This window comes from Lynx canadensis, chromosome B4 (genome assembly GCF_007474595.2).
Source record: "Lynx canadensis isolate LIC74 chromosome B4, mLynCan4.pri.v2, whole genome shotgun sequence".
In the NCBI taxonomy this organism is placed as follows: Eukaryota; Metazoa; Chordata; class Mammalia; order Carnivora; family Felidae; genus Lynx; species Lynx canadensis.
The window spans coordinates 54,268,627-54,290,138 of NC_044309.1; the positions used below are offsets into that span (position 1 = coordinate 54,268,627).

At 42.2% G+C, this 21,512-nt stretch overlaps 1 protein-coding gene across 1 annotated transcript; it reads right to left on the minus strand.

Moving 5' to 3' along the window:
• Window positions 1-12,594: 12,594 nt before the first annotated feature.
• Window positions 12,595-14,904, minus strand: LOC115518667 (cationic amino acid transporter 3-like). The gene has a single exon (XM_032593774.1). The coding sequence runs from the start codon at window positions 14,902-14,904 to the stop codon at window positions 13,141-13,143; it is 1,764 nt and encodes a 587-aa protein (XP_032449665.1). The 3' UTR covers window positions 12,595-13,140.
• Window positions 14,905-21,512: the final 6,608 nt, after the last annotated feature.

The following is a 21,512-nucleotide window of genomic DNA, read 5'->3' on the forward strand; positions in this document are numbered from 1 at the left end:
ACCCACCACCCTGACCAGCTCTGAGTTTCCATCTGGCATTGCCCCATCCTGGTTCCTGGTTCCCCCAGGATGGGGATGGGGATTGGCTTAGTCTGGTCTCAGGAGATGTTCTTGTTTTCATCAATCTGGGTCCCTCTTTCTATCTCGTTCCATTCACAGACTGTGTTGCATTTTGGAGGATGGAGTGTCTGGGCACCTAGCCCACTAATTCCCACCCCAATGTGGCCATGGGCACAAGCCTCATGGTAATGGCCATCAGCCTGGCCTCTTGGCTATCTAGCATAGCGTCAGCTGCCACACTGGCACAGGTATTAAAAGGAACTTTTAGTAGGTCCCTCCCTCCCCCAGTTCTGTTCCCAAGGCTAAAGTGGTGGAGAGTCATGTGCAAAGAGCCACTCTGGGTTGGAAACCAATGCCAACATAACCCTTTGATAGTGGAGGGGGCTGTCCATGCCTTGAGGAGGACTGCTGGGGCATGAGGCTGTAGTCCATGGAGGAGGAGCACCTCAGTGTGCACTTGGGCCCCACAGTATTGGGAGGAAGCAGCAGTGGTTGCTGTGGTGTGAAGGAAGACTCCCTACCAGATCCCAAGGGATGTTTTTTCCTCTCCCTCCATGTATGTGCAAAGCCTGTAGACTTGTGTATGTTTCCTACTGTGTCTGTTTCCCCAGGTGAGAGTGTGGGCAGGGATAGGGAGAGGCCTTTAGCTATGCCCAGGCAGTCCCCAGGTGAACTCAGAGAGAATACTGTAGGTCAGGACATCTGAATCTGTCTTGTGGGGGGGTGGGTGATGGCTGTCATATTCAGGGCACAGGAGGAGCACAAGAATTGCTGCTGCATGGAACCTTTAGTCCCATGGTAGAGACATGCTGTATCTATTGTATGGGACACATAAGTACTGCATACACGGACCCCAGCTGTGGAAGACATGTGCCTTCCTTCCTGAGAGCATTGGCCTGGTCCTGGTGTAGACTGCATCTGTGTATGGGCAGTGAGGGTGGTCTTGATGAGTGGTATGTCCTTGGGGGGTGCCGGTCATCCCTTACTTTTGCATGTGAATTGTATGTTCAAATATGTGTATCCCCTGGACAAATGTTGGGTGGTGAGGGGGTGTGAAGTCTGAAAAAGATGGATAACCTGACATATTGGTTAGGAAAACACTAATTACTGTAAGACATAGAGCCCCAAATTTTAGAGTGGTAACAAACAGAAGTGGATGATGTATGGGGCAAGTGAAGTCCAAAACGCATGTTCCTGGTTAGCAAGCTGTTCTCTGTCAGGTGGCAATTCAGGGAACTAGGATCCTTCCAACCTGTGACCCTACCATCTTTAACATTTGGTCTTCAAGATTAGTGTGCTTAAGGACATATGCATCGGACCAAAAAGGAAAGAACATGAGGGATCTCCCTTGGGAGACTTCATGGGCCAAGCTTGGAAGTGGAACACGTTACTTACAGGGAAACTGGAAAGTGTGGTCCAGTTGTGTGTCCAAGAACAAGAAAGGAAGAGATTCTGATAAATACATAGCAAGCTCTGCCTCACCTGGCATTCAAGATTCTCCACATTCTGGCTTAAAGTTACCTTTTAAATTTGACCTTCCAAACATGATACCAATAACTTTTCAATATTGATACCATTATGCAGGTATGGCTATCGGTCAGCTTTGCTGCATTAACAACTAACCACAAAATCTCAGTGGCTTACAGCAACAAAGGTTCATTTCTGACCTATGTATATGCCTCTGACAGTTATGGACATTGCTAATTAATCCCAGAACTCTGTCCTCAGAATCCTTAAGACACTTCAGACAGTCACTGCCAATACTCTATGTTTGAAACAAAAAGCTGAAATCAATATGCTGTTATTATGTGACCTCCTAGGTTTCTGTAAATATCATAAATTCCCATCTCTGAATCTTTACTTCAGCCTGGAATAAGCTTTAGCCTTCCTACACTTTGTCTTGCCAAATCATCCAAATACAATCCATCCTTCAAACATCTGTATTTTATGTTCATTCTTTCAACAGAATGTATTGAATATCTAGCACAATACCTCACAAACATATTGGTTGAGTCAGTTTCACATCACCAATGCCTTAGACACAAATACTCACTGAAAATTTGTCCCTTGATTAATAGTCCTGTTCCTTGGAACAATGGGAGTTAGTATCATATGTAAAATGAAGATAATAATAGGGCCTACTATATAAGCCTATTGTATTAAATGGAAAAATTCTTAGTATAATCACATCATAAGCACCTAATACATGGAAATTTTTAACTCCAACTGAGATCAACTTTTCTTCCAGGGCTTTATTCTCAGTGTAAGACAAAACCAAGAACACTTGAGACTTGGGTCCCTGAACAGGCCTCACTCTTAACCCACCCCAGGACCTTGAGCAGGATCCTTATCCAACAGCTTGTTCCCTGACTCATAAATCCTGACTAATGGCATAGACATGTCACCTTAATGTTTGTGGAGCCCGGTGACTTTTTGTTAAATGCTTGGAGATCTTCAGATGACAGGCACCCAAGGGCAGGCACCAGACACCCTATTTAGTCATAAAAGGAAAATACTACCAAACAAATTGGAAGAGGCAGATGCATAACTTAGTGCAAAAGAGAATTAAAGCAGGCATCCAGGAAGAGCAAATCAATCCTTCCACTCTAATCTTTTAATACAGAGATAGGAAGAGAGATCATTTTGAATGCCTCAGACTAACTGGAGGATCTAGGAAGGGGGCTTGGAGTAGGTGGGGAGAAGGATGTCCAAGTCTTTAATTTAACTTCACCTCTCCTAAACAAAGACAGGAGGAGGTACATGTGATGTTACCCTAATTCATTTAAGCCAGTTCAAAGGCTTGGGCAAACCAGCTCCTCCAAGTGGCTTGTTTATGAGTTGTGACTGGTCCTGAATTATTACAGGCTCTCTTTTCAGCTTTATTCTTTGTTTACCTCCCCATCACCACCACTACCTCAGGCAATCGTTTCCCCTACTAGACCTAGAGGCCAGTCTAGGGAAGACCCCTCCAACTGCGTGAGTAGTGGTGGGCCCCTGACACAGCAACCAAGTTGGCATACATACATACATACATAAATATCATAATATATTATAATATTATAATATATAAATATATATAGCGGTGTACAACACACGGTTTTACAGGGACTGCCCCTGATATTGAAGCAAAGAAAAAACTGTTACCACAGCTAGTACTTCCCCATCCCCTAAATAGTAGGTAGCCATGATGGAGCAGGCAGCCCTGATGGAGATCTACCATCTCATACCTTTGATACTTTAGACCAGTTCCATAACCATTCTGGGCTTTAGTTTTTTCATCTGTAAAGTGTGGGCAGCAATACCACCTATCCCACAGCCTGTTGTGTAAAGCAAACAGGAGAGTGCACCACAAACACATCCTGCCCCTTTTAAGGCATTATGCAGAAGGCATTAGTACCCTAACTCCTCCCCCTACCAAGACCATTGTTTCATGTCTGATGAATGTTCACAACTGTTATGAATTTTATTTGTGGGAAGTATTTGAGCTTCCCTAGGCTTAAATATTTAGGAACAATCCATCCCCACTTAGAAAGCCAAAAGATTTGTATTTGGAGAAAACATGGACAAATTTTAACTAGGGGTTTTTCAGAGATGAAATCCCAAAGAAACCTTGTTCTCAATCTAATCCTTATTTTGGAGGAAAAAGTTGCTTCTTTAAAATGTAAAGGTAGTCCACCTTTCCTTATCTACTGAGTTTCTGTTATTTTTTAAAGCTCCTACCCAACCCCTTGACTTCAGCCTGGCATGCGGTTGTGATGTTTGGGGGTGTGCAAATGACCAGGGGCTATGGCTGATTGGACGCTGTCCACTGTGGTTGACAGAGGATGAAGACTAGTGGGCTGGAGAGGAGTGATGACACGGGCCATGTCACAACCCTGGACTGAGGAGTTCTGATTGTTGTTCTTCCTCACCCAACCCCATATTTCTCAATTAACTCTCCCCACAAAACTTGGAACACCTCTTTCTCTCAATCCCATCTTATAGTATGCCTCCAATTACCCATCCAGGCACTTAAAATTGAAGCTAAATGGGGCAGAGAGAAAATGAGGAGAGAAATACTGGAGCTGGGTTCACATATAGTCACACCAGCAGGTTTCTAGTCCTACTCTTGGCAATACCTGAAGAAAAGAATGTTAGGTTCTTTTTGAACTCTCTCCCTTCTCTTGATAGCCTATATGCAATTTCCCTTCTCAGGACCCCTTACTGCCCACCTTCCAGTCTATCCCCTACCAAGGTGTGGGACTTTCTCAGCTCCAAGTTCCCAAATTCCATCTCCCCACACCACCATGTCCTGATGAATGTTTCACTCCACTCTTGAAGCATCCTCCAGGATTCTTGACATCCTGGAATAACAAAGCTGAGAGACAGAACCTGTCTGTCCCTATATCTTCCTTTTCCTTTTGTCTCTTGGATGAGAGGTGCTTTATGTTTTTGTTTTTGTTTTAATTCATGAGATAGACAATTCAGAGATGGGAAAGAACTGAGACCTGCAGGGCCTGAGGATAGGGCTTTTGGTTCCCCCAGTCACTTTCCAGCTCTGAAGACTCAGTCATTACTTTCAGAGATTAGCTTGCTGTTTTCAGGTGTTTTAAGTCATTCCTGGATACAGGTGGAGTGCACAAGAAGACTTGTTCAGAATGAGCAGGTCACACCCTTCAGTAGGATTTTTAATTCAAGAACCAAAACATGTGGGGGATAGGATGGGAGGCTGGATGCTGAAGAATTTGGAATGCTTAAGGATGTTAGGAGGTAGTAAAGGAGGGACTGAGGGGGCAGACACTGGGATATTGAGACTTAGTCAATGGGACTGTAAAAAGGGAGTAGAAATAAGAGAGAACTTATCTTTAGGAAGAGCTTATGACTTTGAGAGGGTACAGTGTGAGACAGGATGGGGACTGACTTAGAAGGCCAGGCCTATGTCCTAAGACTAAGAATGACACCTCTAGAGGAGCAAAGATGGCAGAACAGCATGGAAGTTTTTTTGTGTGTGTCTTGCATCCATGAAATACAGCCAGACCAACACTAAACCATCCTACACACCTAGAAAACTGATTGGAGGATTAACACAACAATCTGCACAACCTGAACCACAGAATTCAACAGGTACATGGAGAGGTGAACTTGGGGAGCGAGAAGCCACAGGCTTTTTCGGGCAGAGGAAGGATGGTGGGGGGAGAATACGGGATAAGCACCCCTCCCCAAAAGCAGCTGGAGGGAAAGTAGAAAATTGGAAACAGCTGCAGGGGCTAAATTAAAAAGGGAGAAAGGAGAAAGGAGAAAGGAGAGGGTTTAAATTGCATTAAGACTGTAAACAAGGGGAATGCAAAGTCTGCAACTCCACAGCTCAATACCTGGCAGTGCTCTGGTGGGAAGGGCGAATCCCCAGGAACAGAATGGGGTCTGGGAGGTCCTCGGGCCACATAGGGAAAGTGGTTCCACTGCTGGAAGGACATTTGGTAGAGACTGTTGAAACCACTTGGTCCCATCAGACCCCAGAGAATGGCCACATTCGCTGGTGTTGGAACAAGGTCATTAAGGGTGAAGCCTGGTGCCAGATGTGTGTTTTGATTTCCCATAATCCCTGAAACGCTGCTTCTACACTATCTCACAAACTTTTTCTGGGTGGGCTGGCACCTGGCCACAGTCTCAGGGCACCGGCAGAACCAGGGCCCAGCAAGTGTTCCTGGGTGCAGCCAAAATTCAGCCATTGCTCAGTGAGACCCTCCTGCAGAGGGGAAAAACGGGTCAAAGCCACAGTCCTTCAGAAGTAAGGGGTCAAGGAAAACAGCCACCTCTGAGACAAAACTCAGAAGACAGGTACTGCCTGGGGCTTGGTCACAGACAGTAAAAAAGTGGGGAGTGGATGAAAGCTGAAGACAGAGGATGGGTGCTCAATTGCTGGTTGGGGAGAACAGAGTTCTGATACTAGAGACTGGGTAGCTGGCTGATGACATTTTCACCGCTCCCGCACATGCACATAGGCACTTACTTGCACGAGAACACTCCACCCCACTAGTCTAGCAGCGCCATCTAGTGGAGAACAGAACCTTTACACTGAGCCCTGCCCAACTGGGCCAACCTCCCTCTTCAAGAACACAAGTCTCACCGCCTGCTTAGTTTGTGAACTATAAAGTGCTTCATAGTCTGACTTCTATGGTAAAAGGAAGTAATTTCAGTCCTATTTCAATCTGGTAGCAGGTCCATCTATTCCATTTTCTTTCTTTTTTTTCTCCTTTTCACTTTTCTTTCTCTTGAATACAGAAAGAAAAAATTCATTTTTATTTTCAATTTTTATTAAAAATATTTTTCTTTCAATTTTTCACTATATTTTTACTTTTCTGTAATTTTTTTCAAATTCTATTTTATTTCCATCATTTTATTTTAGTCTACTTCAAGTGTATTCAATTTTTCAAATTTTCAAACAATTTCCTTTTTTTCCCTTTTTTATCTCTTTTGTTTCTTTTCTTTTTCTTGAATGCAGAAAGAGAAAAAAATCATTTTTATTTTTAATTTTTATTAAAAATATTTTTATTTATTTTTTCTACTACTTTATTTACTTTTGTGTAATTTTTTTCAAATTCTACTTTACTCCCATCATCTCATTTTAGTCTACTCAGTATATTCATTTTTTCAAATTCTCAAATGATTTCATTCTTTTCCCCTTTTTTTCCCTCTAACCTGCAAACCACTTCCAACACCTAGAGGAAGAGCCTTTGACTCCAAGAATGTAGCATCATTTATTCAATTTGTGTGTGTGTTTGTGTTTAAGGTTTTAATTTTAACTTTAATTTTATTTATTTTATTTTTTATTTTTAATTTTTCTACCTCATTAATTCCTTTTCTCCCTTCAAAATCACAAAAATAAGGAATTGACCCCAAAAGAAAGAACATGAAGAAATGACGGCCAGGGATTTAACCAACAGAGATACAAACAAGATGTCTGAACCAGAATTTAGAATCATGATAATAAGAATATTAACTGGACCCAAAAACAGATTAGAATCCCTTTCTGCAGAGATAAAAGAAGTAAAAACTAGTCATAATGAAATAAAAAATGCTATAACTGAGCTGCAATCACAGATTGATGCCACAGTGGCAAGGATGGATAAGGCAGAACAGAGAATCCGTGATATAGAGGACAAACTTACAGAGAAAAATGAAGCAGAAAAAAAGAGGGAGAATAAGGCAAAAAAGGATCATTTAAGAATTAGAGAAATCAGTGACTCATTAAAAAGGAACAACATCAGAATCATAGGGGTCCCAGAAGAGGAAGAGATAGAAATAGGGGTAGAAGGGTTATGCGAGCCAATCATAGTGGAAAACTTTCCTAACCTGGGGAAAGACACAGACATCAAAATCCAGGAAGTACAGAGGACCCCCATTAGACTCAACAAAAACTGACCATCAACAAGACATATCATAGTCAAATTCACAAAATATTCAGGCAAGGAGGGAATCATGAAAGCAGCAAGGGAAAAATGTCCCTAACCTACAAGGGAAGACAGATCAGGTTTGCAGCAGACCTACCCACAGAAACGTGGCAGGCCAGAAAGGAGTGGCAGGATATATTTAATGTGATGAATCAGAAAGGTATGCAGCCAAGAATTCTTTATCCAGCAAGGCTGTCAATCCAAATAGAAGAAAGATAAAAAGTTTCCCAGACAAACAAAAACTACAGGAGTTTGTAACCACTAAACCAGCCCTTCAAAAAATTTTAAGGGGGACTCTCTGAGGGGAGAAAAGATGAATAAATAAATAAATAAATAAATACCAAAAGCATCAAACATTAGAAAGGACCAGAGACCACCACCAGAAACTTCAACTCTACAAGCATCATAATGGCAATAAATTCATATCTTTCAGCAGTCACTCTAAACATCAACGGACTCAATGCTGCAATAAAAAGACGTGGGGTAACAGAATGGATAAGAAAACAAGATCCATATATATGGTGTTTACAAGAGACCCACTTTAGACCTAAAGACACCTTCAGATTGAAAATAAGGGGATGGAGAACAATCTATCATGCTAATGGTCAACAAAAGAAAGCCTGAGTAGCCATACTTATATCAGACAGTCTAGACTTTAAAATAAAAACTGTATCAAGAGATGAAGAAGGGCATTATATCATAATTAAAGGGTCTATCCACCAAGAAGACCTCACAATTGTAAACATTTATGTGCCAAATGTGGTAACACCCAAATATATAAATCAATTAATCACAAACATAAAGAAACTCAATGACAGTAATACCATAATAGTAGGAGACTTCAACACCCCACTCACAGTAATGGACAGATCATCTAATTAAAAAGTCAACAAGGAAACAATGGCTTTGAATGACACACTGGACCAGATGGATTTAACAGATATATTCAGAACATTTCATCCTAAAGCAGTAGAATATACATTCTTCTCCAGTGCACATGGAATGTTCTCCAGAATAGATCATATACTGGGACACAAATCAGCCCTATAAGTACAATACCAATTGTACAAGATCAATATCATACCATGCATATTTTCAGACCATAATGCTATGAAATTTGAAATCAACCACAAGAAAAAATTTAGAAAGGTAACAAATACTTGGAGACTGAAGAACATCCTACTAAAAATGAATGCGCTAACCAAGAAGTTAAAGAGGAAATTAAAAAGTATATGGAAGTCAATGAAAATAACACCACAACCCAAAACCTCTAGGACACAGCAAAGGCAGTCATAAGAGGAAAGTTATAGCAATCCAGGCCTCCCTAAAGAAGGAAGAAAGGCCTCAGATACACAAACTAACCTTATGCCTTAAATATCTGGAAAAATAACAGCAAATAATATCCAAACCAGCAGAAGACAGGAAATCATAAAGACTAGAGAAGAAACCAATGCTATTGAAACCGAAAAAAAAAAAAAAAAAACCAGTGGAACATATCAATGAAAAAAGAATCTGGTTCTTTGAAAGAATTAACAAAGTTGAAAAACCACTAGCCAGTTTGACCAAAAGAGAAAAAGGAAAGGACCAAAATAAAATCAAGAATGAAACAGGAGAGATCACAACCAACACAGCAGAAATACAAACAACAATAAGAGAATATTATGAGTAATTATAGGCATATAAATATGCAATCTGGGAAAAATAGACAAATTCTTAGAAACATATACACTACCAAAACTGAAACAGGAATAAATTGAAAATTTGAACAGACCCATAACCAGTAAGGAAATCGAATTGGCAATCAAAACTATGCCAAAAAACAAGAGTCCGGGGCCACATGGCTTTCCAGGGGAATTCTACCAAACATTTAAGCAAGAGTTAACACCTATTCTCTTGAAGCTGTTCCAAAAATTACAAACGGAAGGAAAACTTCCAAACTCATTCTATGAAGCCAGCATGACCTTGATTACAAAAGCAGACTGAGCCCCAATAAAAAGGAGAACTACAGACCAATTTCCCTGATTAGCATGGATGCAAAAATCCTCAACAAGATATTAGCCAACTGGATCCAACAATACATTAAAAAGATATTCACCACAACCAAGTGGGATTTATACCTGGGATGCAGGGTTGGTTGAATATCAGCAAAACAATTAACATGATTCATCACATCAATAAAAGAAAGGACAAGAACCATATGATCCTCTCAATAGATGCAGAGAAAGCATTTGACAAAATACAGCATCCTTTCTCAATAAAAACCATCAAGAAAGTAGGGGTAGAAGGGGCATACCTCGAGTTCATAAAAGCCATATGTGAATGACTCAACGCTAATATCATCCTCAATGGGGAAAAAATGAGAGCTTTCCCCCTAAGGTCTGGAATAAGACAGGGATGTCCACTCTCACCACTGTTATTCAACATAGTATTGGAAGTCTTAGTCTCTGCAATCAGACAACACAAAGAAATAAAAGGCACCCAAATCAGCCAGGAGGAGGTCAAACTTTTACTCTTCACAGATGACATGATAGTCTATATGGGAAAGCCAAAAGATGCCACCAGAAAACTTCTAGAATTGATTCACGAATTCAGCAAAGTTGCAGGATATAAAATCAATGCACAGAAATCGGTTGCATTCCTATACACCAACAATGAAGTAACAGAAAGAGAAATCAAGGAATCGATCCCATTTACAGTTTCACCAAAACCCATAAAATATCTAGGAATAAATCTAACCAAAGAGGTGAAAAATCTATACACTGAAAACTATAGAAAGCTTATGAAAGAAATTGAAGACACACACACACACACACACACACAAAGGAAAAAGATTCCATGCTAAAAATAGAACTACCCTACGACCCAGCAATTGCACTACTAGGCATTTATCCACGGGATACAGGTATGCTCTTTCAAAGGGACACATGCACCCCCATGTTTATAGCAGCACTATCAACAATAGCCAAAGTATGGAAAAAGCCCAAATGTCCATTTATGGATGAATGGATACAGATGTGGTATATATATACAGTGGAGTATTACTCAGCAATCAAAAAGAATGAAATCTTGCAATTTGCAACTACGTGGATGGAACTGGAAGGTATAATGCTAAGTGAAGTTAGTCAGAGAGGGACAAAAATCATATGACTTCACTCATATGAGGACTTTAAGAGACAAAACAGGTGAACATAAGGGAAGGGAAACAAAAATAATATAAGAACAGGGAGGGGACAAAACAGAAGAGACTCTTAAAAACTGAGAACAAATTGAGGGTTGATGGGGGGTGGGAGGGAGGGGATGGTGGGTGATGGGTATTGAGGAGGGCACCTGTTGGGATGAGCATTGGGTGTTGTATGGAAACCAATTTGACAATAAATTTCATATTTAAAAAAAAGAAATTTAAAATGCAAATTTTAAATAATCTACGTGAGTAAAAGGAACAATATTTTTTTTTAGGAAAAGAAGTATGCATATTCTTCCTAAAATACTCACAATATAAAAAATGCATACCAAAAAAAAAAAAAGATCACATTGCTAGTTGGTGGTGGAAGCAAGATCACAACTTAGCTCTCAGCTGTTCACCTTCTGTGCACCAAAAGCAAACAACCATACAGGAATTTGAAGTCCAAGAATTCAGATATTTCCAAGTAGGAGGACCAACCACAGGGATTTTCAGCATGGGTGGTATGTTCAAAGCCAAAGCATTTTGTGCTCAGAGGAAAGCTCCAGCTCAAATCCACCTGCTCATGTTATTTCCCCTCTCCCCCCCCCCCCCCACACACACAGCCAAGGCTCAAGCTACACAGACTTTTCAGTGTGCTCTGAACACTGCTTCATTTTCCAGTGCTTTTCCTCATGGTGCTTTCACTGCCTATCCTTCCCTCCTGCCCATGTGTGGCAAAATCCTATCTGTCCTGAGAGAGTCAACTCAAATGCCATTCCTCTACAAATTCTTCTCTGATTTCACCAATCAAATCTCTCTACTGTGCCAACCACAAATTATCTTCCTCCACTCTGAATTCCCAAGTCACTTTATTTGTATATTACTTATGACAATACTTTATACTTTGTATTACAGCTATGCTTTACTCCTTGTATTAGAATATAAGCTCCGAAAGGAGAGGGGCCATATTTTATCTGTTTTGGGGTTTTTTTTTTGGTCTTTTATGGTTTTTTATTTATTTTTTACTGATGTATAATTAGCATAAATGTCATTATACCATTCTCAGGTGTAGAATATAATGATTCAACACTTCCACACTTTTTCAAATGTTCATCAAGATAAGTATATTCTCTATTCCCTTTACTAATTTCGCCCATCCCTCTACCCACTCCCCCATTGGCAATTACCAGTTTATTCCCTATATTTAAGAACATTGGGCTATTTGTTTTTGTTGTTGTTGTTGTTGTTGTTGTTGGCTATTGTAAATAGTGTGCAATAGGGGTGCCTTGGTGGTTCCATAGAATAAGCATCTCACTCTTGATTTCCGCACAGGTAATGATCTCATGGTTCATGTGATCAAGCCCTACATCAGGCTGCATGCTGACAGTGTGGAGCCTGCTTGGCATCCTCTCTCTCTCCCTCTTCATCTGCCCTCTCCTGCTCATGCTTCCTCTCTCTCTCAAAATAAATAAAGTTAAAAATAAAGTAAACATAGGGGTGCGTATATCTTTTCAAATTTATTTAACCAAGAAGCTTTTGCTTCTTGTAAAAGGATGTAAAAGGAGACCATCGACAAAACAAAAGGGTAACCTACTAACTGGGAGAAAATACTTGCAAATGACATATCCAATAAGGGGTTAATGCCCCAAATGCAGAAAAAAAAAAACTTAAAACTAAAGAACTCAACACCAAAAAACAAATAATCCAATTAAAAAATGGACACAGGATATGAATACACATTTTTTCAAAGAAGACATAAAGATGGGCAGCAGACACATGAAAAGATATCCAACATTACTAATCATCAGAGAAACATAAATTAACAGAACGATGAGATATCATTTTATGCCTGTAAGAATGGCTTAAAAAGACAAGAAAAACAAGTGTTGGTGAGGATATGGGGGAAAAGTAACCCTCATGCACTATTGTTGGTAATGTCAATTGATGTAGCTGCTACGGAAAACACGATGGAAGTTCCTCAAAAAATTAAATATAGAACTACCATATGAACCAGTAATTCTGCTAGTCGATATTATTTTAAATAATTTCAGCCAACACCCAACAGGGGCTCAAACACACCACCCTGAGATCAAGTGTCACATTCTCTACCAACTGAGCCAGCCAGGAACATAACCACCCATGTTCTCCCAGTACTAAATATTTAACTAAAGAAATGAAGCACTTTTTCTAGTTTCTTTTAATAATGTTTTGACCCTGTTAGCAGTTACAAACACAAATGCAAGTAGAATAATTAAAAAAAAAAAAGGAGAAAGAGCAAAGACACATCCATTCTTTTGTAATAAATACAGAGCTCTATTAGTGTTCCCCCACAAACAATCCACAGGAGGCCTAGCTTTTCATGCGATCAAGAGTACCCTCCATTATTATGCAGGAGACCTGACTGCATTCAGGTGTAATGATGTCAAACTGAATGTACTGGCACTGTTGAGTTCAAGTCCTATAGTTTTGGCTCTAACTTAGTTGGGGTTAAGTGAACAGGCTGTACTGGATCCCATAGGCGAGGTAGACAGCAAACCCAATCAACATCCAGACACTAAATTGGGCCCAGGTGCCACCTGTCATCTGCATCATAAGGTAAACATTCACAAAGATGCTCAGTAGTGGGAGGAGAGGCAGAGCAGGGACCTTACAGGGAAGGGGACTGGAGCTCTGAGGCTGTCTCCAGATGACCCCAGTGATCCCAATGATGAGCACCAGGAGCACCACAACCACTGAAATCCACACTGGGTCTCCAGAAAGCAGAACTGACCACTGGGCCAGCACCAGGCAAAGAAGAGTGAGCAGCAGAGCAAGCAGTGAGGAGCAAACATAGACAACCCAGCCAGAAAGTGGAGTGGGGGTGGGGCTGCATGGAAAAAGTAGTCCCTGTAGAGTCAGCCTCTCTGCTGCAGGTCCATTCTCCTTCTGCATCTCTGCTTCATTTCCCCAATTCCTCCTCTCAGGCTGGTATCGGCAGATGAGAACAAAAATAGCCACCAGGCTATGAGTAAGCAGGATCCCAATTGAACTGAGGTCCAAAAGATCAGTGAGTCCAAAGAAGAAGGCCATGATTGGTGCAATAATGCCAAAGATCACATTTGCCATGAGAGGGGTACATGTACCAGTTTGGACCCTGGCAAGCGCCGGGAATAAGAAGTCATCCTGTGCCATCTTGTATATCACCTGACATATGGGGACCATAAAGCCCAAGACATTGGCCAAAAGACTACAGAGGAATCCAAAAGCTACAACATAGTAGGCAGGGGCCCAGCCAATATGGAGAAATGCCTCAGGCAAGGTGCTTCCACGTTGAAACTGATAGTAAGGCACCATAAGTGTAAGTGCCACAGAGACACCAAAATACAAGGAAAAGCATATGAACAGTGAAATCACAATGCTCATGGGGATGGAACGCTGGGGATTCCGGGCTTCTTCGACTCTAGTAACAATATTGTCAAAACCAAGAAATGCATAGAAACAGGCAGCTGCTCCACGGAGAATCCCCTTGAAGCCAAAAGGTGCAAATCCTCCTGAGCCCATATGGCCCAAGGTGGAGGTACCATTGAGTCCAGCCTTTAAGAAGTCCTTTTCTGTGAGCTTCCAGTTGTGCAGGTCCCCCTTAATGAACCCAGAGATGATGACAAAACCAAGAACCAAAAGTTTCACCGATGTGATCACTTTTGTAACCATGAAAGACTGACTAAATCTCAGAGTCTGCAATTCTATGAGGAAGTATACAAGGCTCACAACAAAGAAGTTTGGATGTTCTACAAGAACACGGGGAACTTGCTGTGTGATGCTCTCATGGAGGGTGTGAGAGTTCTGGTTCCCAAGTAGAATGTCAAAAGCTAAGGTCCCAGCCTGGATCACAATGGCTGTACCAGCAACATAGGAGAGAATAAAGTTCCAGCCAGTGATGAAAGCCCAGAGTTCACCTATAGTGACATGGCTGTAGAGATATGCAGAACCAGAATGGGGAACCCGGGCACTAATCTCTGCATAGCACAGCGCAGCCAACATTGAAGATAGTCCAGCCGCCAAAAAGCAGATCACAATGGATGGTCCTGCCTGACTGGCAGCCACCTCGCCAACCAGGACATACACACCTACACCCACTGTGCTGCCCACACCCAGGGCCACTAAATTCAGAGTGCTCAGACTTCTCCGTGGGTCATTCTCAGCCACCGGTTCCTTCAGCGTAGGTCTTCGTACCAGTTTTTGACTGAATCTACGAAGTGCCTGGCGCAGCATGCTGGCTGGAATTGAAGAAGATTCCAGGATCAGAGAGCTGTAGCAAGCTCAGGGAGCAGAGTCTGGGATCAGGTTTGTTGAGTCTGAGTTAAGCCAAGTTGTGTTGGGCCTGCATGTTTCCATGCTCAGGCTTGAAAGCTGCTACTTCATATTTCATCTGGTATGTGCTATCGCTCCATAATTCCTAAATAAACAATACATATTTACTGAACAGTGGTGTTCAACCAACCAACCAAAGCCAAGTCCCATGTCACCTATTGCAGCACAAATATCAGAAGTTGATATGAAAAATGTCATAGAAAAACCAACCCTGATTTCCCCTCAGAAAAAGTGCCAAATACCTTCCAACATTTTGCTTTTTACACACCACATGACACAATCTCATTTGGGTTCACCAAAGTCATTTAGTGTCATGTACTAATGAAGACACACAGGACATGAATTTATTGTGTAATATTTCACACGCAGTATGTTTGTGCCATGCTTATGTGTGAGTTATGTTACATTAATTCATGGACTAGAGGGCCGTGTTCCAATTACAGAATAATGTTTAAATATCATCTGAGTTTAAAATACAAATATTGGTCTCTCGGTCTTAAAACCTTTAGCTTCAATATCAGCTAGCCAAGGTCGGATGTCACTTTGGCCCCCTTTCTCTTCATTCTGTGTCATCCACTTAGCTGGACTGGTGGCAAAGAATGTGCAGTCTAATCCTTCCCTTTACCCACCTAGGGCCACAGGGGGCACTGTGAGAAAAGAGAAAGAGAGAGAGAGGGTCAGGGTCCTCATAACTACCTGTAAGAACTACAGGACAAGGCTATCTGATAAGAAAACACTCAAAAATGAGTGCAGAGCCAACAAGGAACCATTACTAAGTAGGGAGAAGACCCAGAAAGGTGGTTTTATGAATGCTGACATTAATAAACCTCACCCAAAGCTACAAGGCAAAATTCATTACAATTTTTACATCCATAGTCATGGGAGTGTGATGAGCAGGGAGAAAAAAAATAAGTCACCTAGCTCAGTAACTCACAAGCAAACAATTCCTTCTGTCTCTTCCCTCTCTGGGTTCCAGGAGAGAAGGTGAGCTCACTTCTGCAGACACTCTCCTCCCTGGCCACACTGTCCTCTAAAAACACCTTGCACCATCTGTGTGATGTCAGCTACTGTAGCCTGGAGAATCTTCCCTGTTCTGTGAGCTTGTATTAAACACTCACTTAGGGGCGCCTGGGTGGCTTGGTCGGTTAAGCGTCCGACTTCGGCTCAGGTCATGATCTCACGGTCCGTGAGTTCGAGCCCCGTGTCGGGCTCTGTGCTGACCGCTCAGAGCCTGGAGCCTGTTTCAGATTCTGTGTCTCCCTCTCTCTGACCCTCCCCTGTTCGTGCTCTGTCTCTCTTTGTCTCAAAAATAAATAAACGTTAAAAAAAAAACACTCACTTATAAGTAACAATTTTTTCGCAAGGAGTTATTTTTGACTCTCAAACCAAAGTCTGAATATGCAAAATGCATTTTCTTTTCTTTATTTTTTTAAATTTATTTTTGAGACAGAGAGAGCGCAAACAAGGGAGGGGCAGAGAGAGGGGAAACAGAGGAACCCAAGCAGGCTCCGTGCTGACAGCAAAGAGCCTGATGTGGGGCTGCAACTCATGAGCTCTGAGGTCATGACCTGAGCCAAACTCCAGTTAGTTAGCCTACTGAACCACCCAGGCACCCCTACAAAATACATTTTCTTAATGAATGAAACTGCATGTGGCTCCTCCTTCACCCTCCTCCCCTGCTGCTATTCAAATGGCCCCTCCTCAAGGAGAGAAAACTCTGGGTGAACAATTCATAGCCATGCCCCAGAAATGAGTAGTAGAGAACAGAGAAAAGAAAATCATGCAGCCCCCACTTCCCTCCCTATTCAGACTTTGGTTTTGAGAGAATTTTAGGAAATCTTGCCACAGATTTTTATTTTTTTTTTCAACGTTTTTTATTTATTTTTGGGACAGAGAGAGACAGAGCATGAACGGGGGAGGGGCAGAGAGAGAGAGGGAGACACAGAATCAGAAACAGGCTCCAGGCTCCGAGCCATCAGCCCAGAGCCCGACGCGGGGCTCGAACTCACCGACCGCGAGATCGTGACCTGGCTGAAGTCGGACGCTGAACCGACTGCGCCACCCAGGCGCCCCGTTGCCACAGATTTTTAAAGACAGAAAGAGGAAGTCAAAATTAAAAAGTCTTCTCTAATAGATGGTTAAAACGAACTCTTGGGAAATGGGTCAGACCTGTGTACAAATCCATCCAGACTGTTTATTTGCCACCCCCCAGTTCCAATGTTATGATTTACCAACCAGCTGACAAGATAGATTAGGAGAGTCAGTTCTTAACTCATGAAACTTTCTACACTATGAATGTGATTGATGTGTCCCTCACCCATCCCCAGGCTTCATCCCTTCAATGGTTCCCACTGTACTTCCTGCACAGTCCTTCCTTCTTTAATCATCTTACCTGTGCTAATTCCTCCAGCCTCATCCCCTGCCCAGTTCCTGTTCAAGCTGAGAAATTATACACTCACCCTGTTCCCTTCCTCTCATGCCCTCTTGGCCCCTTCACGTAGCTAACCCCCACTCTCTTTCCATTCCCAGTTCAGATGTTGCTTCTCATGAAGCAGTCTGGCAGAGGCTGAATTCCAAGTCAGTGAAAACCCATCCTGATGCAACCTAACATGATCCAGGCCAAATCTATGTAGACCAAATTCATCTACACAAATGTAGACCAAAATCTCTGTAGATGTAGACCAAAACATGTTTGCTTGCTTCCCACAATACCTATGGAATCCCTGTCACATGCACACAGCACACTAGTATTGTTGCACCATTATTTGGGTAAACAAGCAGATGCCTGATTCTCTAGAGGCTGTATAGACTCCATATAATCTAGTATCATTCTGGGATGTTTGTGAACAAGGTGGATTTTCTTAGTCCCTCTGGGATAACTGCAGGAAAGACAGAGTTTAGTGCAACATTTTTCATCATTTGATAAATTTTCAGGTTATATTCAGTCAGAATCCAGTTTTGGAAGTTCTTCACATTTCTATCACACCAAAACAAGACGATCAACTTGACAACTCAGAAAAGCCTGAGATTCTGCTTCTAGAGGTCTTCAGAAACTAGGTGGGCTACCAAGAAGAAATAAAGTTAGATTTCCCAAATAGTAATCAGAAACAAATCTTAGAAAAGCCAGGAAGGGTGTGCAATTAAAGGATTAGAAAGTGGTGTGATACATTGATGTCAACAGTGAAAATCAATTTCTTCTCTACTTCCCCCTACAATATTCTATTCCCTTTTCTCAACCCCGAATCATGTCAACACAGAACACCTAATAAAAGTCCTCAGAAGAGGGGCTTCTGGGTGGCTCCATCAGTTAAGCTCCCAACTCTTGATTTCTCATGAGCCCAGGGTCCTGAGATAGAGCCCAGAGTTGGCTCCATACAGATCAGGGAGCCTGCTTAAGATTCTCTCTCTCTGGGGGTGCCTGGGTGGCTCAGTTGCTTAAGTGTGCATTTGACACTTGGTTTCAGCTCATGGTCAGCTCAGGTCATAACACTTCATGAGACTGAGTGTCCTGTGGGGCTCTGTGCTGACCTACTTGGGGTTCTGTCTCCCCCCTCCTTCTTCTCCTTCCCTTCTCATGCTCTCTCTCTCTCTCTCAAAATAAATAAACTTAAAAAAAGATTTTCTCTGCCCCTCACCTCCCACTCTGTCTCTCTCTTTCTCTCTAAAATTAAAACAAAAAATTTAATCCTCAGGAGAAAGCATTAGAAGAAATCCACCTGTCTATCCACATTATTTTCCAAATTACAGCTGTAATGTAGCATAGATTTTGTCTACATTAAGGATTGATCCACACTCATTTTTTCCCAAGAAACCTTGCTAAACAGCTTTGTTTTGCCCCCAAATCCTTATTTTCCTTGTAAGCACAGAATCTAGATCCATCCAGTGTCCAATCTCTCACTAGACTCTTTCTCCACTTTTACTAGCACTTGTGAGTGGTCAGAGCCCATGGCTCTTTCTTCCATGTACCTCCTCCTAATACAACCCTCGGTAATACACTGCATATAAGGTGTGTTAGGGAAGGCCAAGTCTCTGTCTGATCATCTTACTTCATATCTTTAAATGTGTCCTTCTATCCTTCTTTGTAAGTACTCAGCTGTCTTTTTCTCTCTGTCCTCCCTCAACACACTGTGCTTGGTTCCTCTCACAGCTTCAGGAAGCTGCTCCACATCACCACCTGCTCCTTTGGAAAGTAAATTTGTGTTGCTTTGTTTTGTTGTAGAAAAGATACCAGATCATCTGAGTCATATAAAAGTTGTATCATACCTCAAAGTCCTGGGTTCTTATCCAAATATAGATCCATATGACTTCTCCACCAAGACCCATCTGCTTCACCCCAGCTCAGGCAGCAGAATATACAACAAGTATCCACTGACACCACTTTTTAAGGGATACTCTTTATCCCTCTTTCCTAATTCTTTTGAATCCCTTTTCTACTTTGAGACTTCTGCAATAACACAAAAAGAAGGGGTAGAGATGAGGATAACCCCAAAGAATACAATCCAGAAACCACATTTATCAGTTTGGAATACACTTGGTGAAGGAAATTGACCTTTCTGCATGATTTTGCTTAAACTAAGGTTAAAATGAATCTGTCTTCTGGAAGCACATAACACATATCATTTAATAATGGAGAAAAGTTGCCCAAGAACTGCTAGAGGGAAAGAGGCCAAGAAAAAGACAACCTAGAAATAAATATTTGCCACACATAGTCAATAAAATAGATGTCAATTATGGATAAGTGTTGTCTGAACTTCTAGTTTTGGGGTACAGCCCACAGTGTACAAAGTGGTTGGGAGGGTCGAAGGGTGGAGAACAGTTTAAGACTCCAGGGGCCTTTAGAGTTGTAAATATGTTTTGTGATAACAACAAACTGCCTCTTGGAAACCCAGTGTGTTAAAGACCACTAGGCAGCTACACCCCAGGGAAACTTGGTAATCTTGCCTCCTGCAGCTCGAGCTGGCATATGAATCAATTCCCACCACAACTTCTTAAAATTAGATAAGAAAGGCAGGGAGATAACTCCAACAGCTGTAAAAATAGATATCTAGCTCCTCTCTGGTGATGGGGAACCACCTTATCAAACCTGCCATTCTGCCAAGTCCACACCAATGTCCTCCCTAAGAAGATATGACTCAGAGACTCTCAGAATCTCCAGTGATAAAGTGTGGCAAAACATGAAGGAAACATCAGAGCCAGATGGAAGAATCTTCATTCAAAGAACATGTCTAAGCATACTCTGTGCTGGGCCCTGTGGCAAAGTCAAAGATGAGTAAAGCAAGCCCTGCACCAGGTCAGGAAGGAAAAGCAAGGAAGCAGAGCAAAGAGGTAGGAAGGATGCTGGAAGAGAGATGCCAGGAATAACTTCCCCTAACTCATATTTTCCTCAGCAGAGCTGAGAAAATTTCTGGTCTAGAGGAGAACAGAATATAGGCCTCAAAATCACTCTGACCCCTCACACTTACCTGTCCTTCCCAAAACTCACAAAGCCTTTGCTTTACATCCCCCACCCCAATTCAAAGTCCAGCTTTGGTGCCATGAAATTCCCTCTATTCACATGCCACAGGGCTTCCACAGCCAGCTATGATCCAAGCCCAGCCTTCCTGCTCTCTGGTTCTAGCTCAGTTTTCATGTCAACTCTACAAACAGGAGAAATCACTTACCCATGTGCTTTGTCTCCCTCAAAGGAGAGACACCTGAGAAGAAAATGCAAGTCAAACCCAGACACAGGTAAGGAGCTTGGCCCAGCAGAGTTAAGAATTGGAGTGGAGTTTAAATGGTACCCTCAGGGAATTGAGGCACTAGGGAGGCAGGGCCTTCTAGGAGGCGGAGCCCTTGGGAGGAGGGGCCCTTGGGAGGCTGAGAGTTAGCAAGGCTGGGCCTCAGGGAGTTGGGGCCATAGGGAGACAGGGGCATCCAAAGGGTGGGAAAGGGTGAAGGAAGTGGCTTAGCTGGAATCCTGAAGGAAAGCTGGAGGTGGGCAATGGAAGACTAGTGGGATCCTGTCTGAGTGAGGAGGTGGACTGAGGGCTTAAATGGGACTTTGCTGGAAACATTTTTGGCAGCAAGATCTGAATTCAGAAGTAAATAAGCTTTTCAGGGTCCTGGATATGGAGGAGGTCCTAGATGTAAGGAGTGTGGGGACCTAGGTGGAGACCAGCCTGTAGAGAGACTTGGAAACCAGTCCTAGATCCAGCTAAAGATAACAGACTCAGGAGTCCTGTAAACAAGGATAGAAGCACCCCCCACCCCTAGCCGCCTCTCCCGGAATCTCCTACCAGCTTCCTCTACCAGCACCACCCATTCTCAACCCATTACCTACATTTCCCATCACTCCAGGAATAAAACTAAAGGGAACTGGCTTAAGCTTCACCACAAGGGATTTCCTGAGATGGTCATTCAGCATCCATAGCATATTCTAACTGAATATGCATTAACCATTGTGCTGGAGTAAGTAAAGTAAAAGACAGTTCCTGACTAGAGAGCTTCCAGCTCTAGATATTCAAAACATA

Bases quoted from the DNA above. Each gene is read 5' to 3' on its own strand.
- LOC115518667 (XM_032593774.1), bottom strand. From the start codon at position 14,904: ATGCTGCGCCAGGCACTTCGTAGATTCAGTCAAAAACTGGTACGAAGA.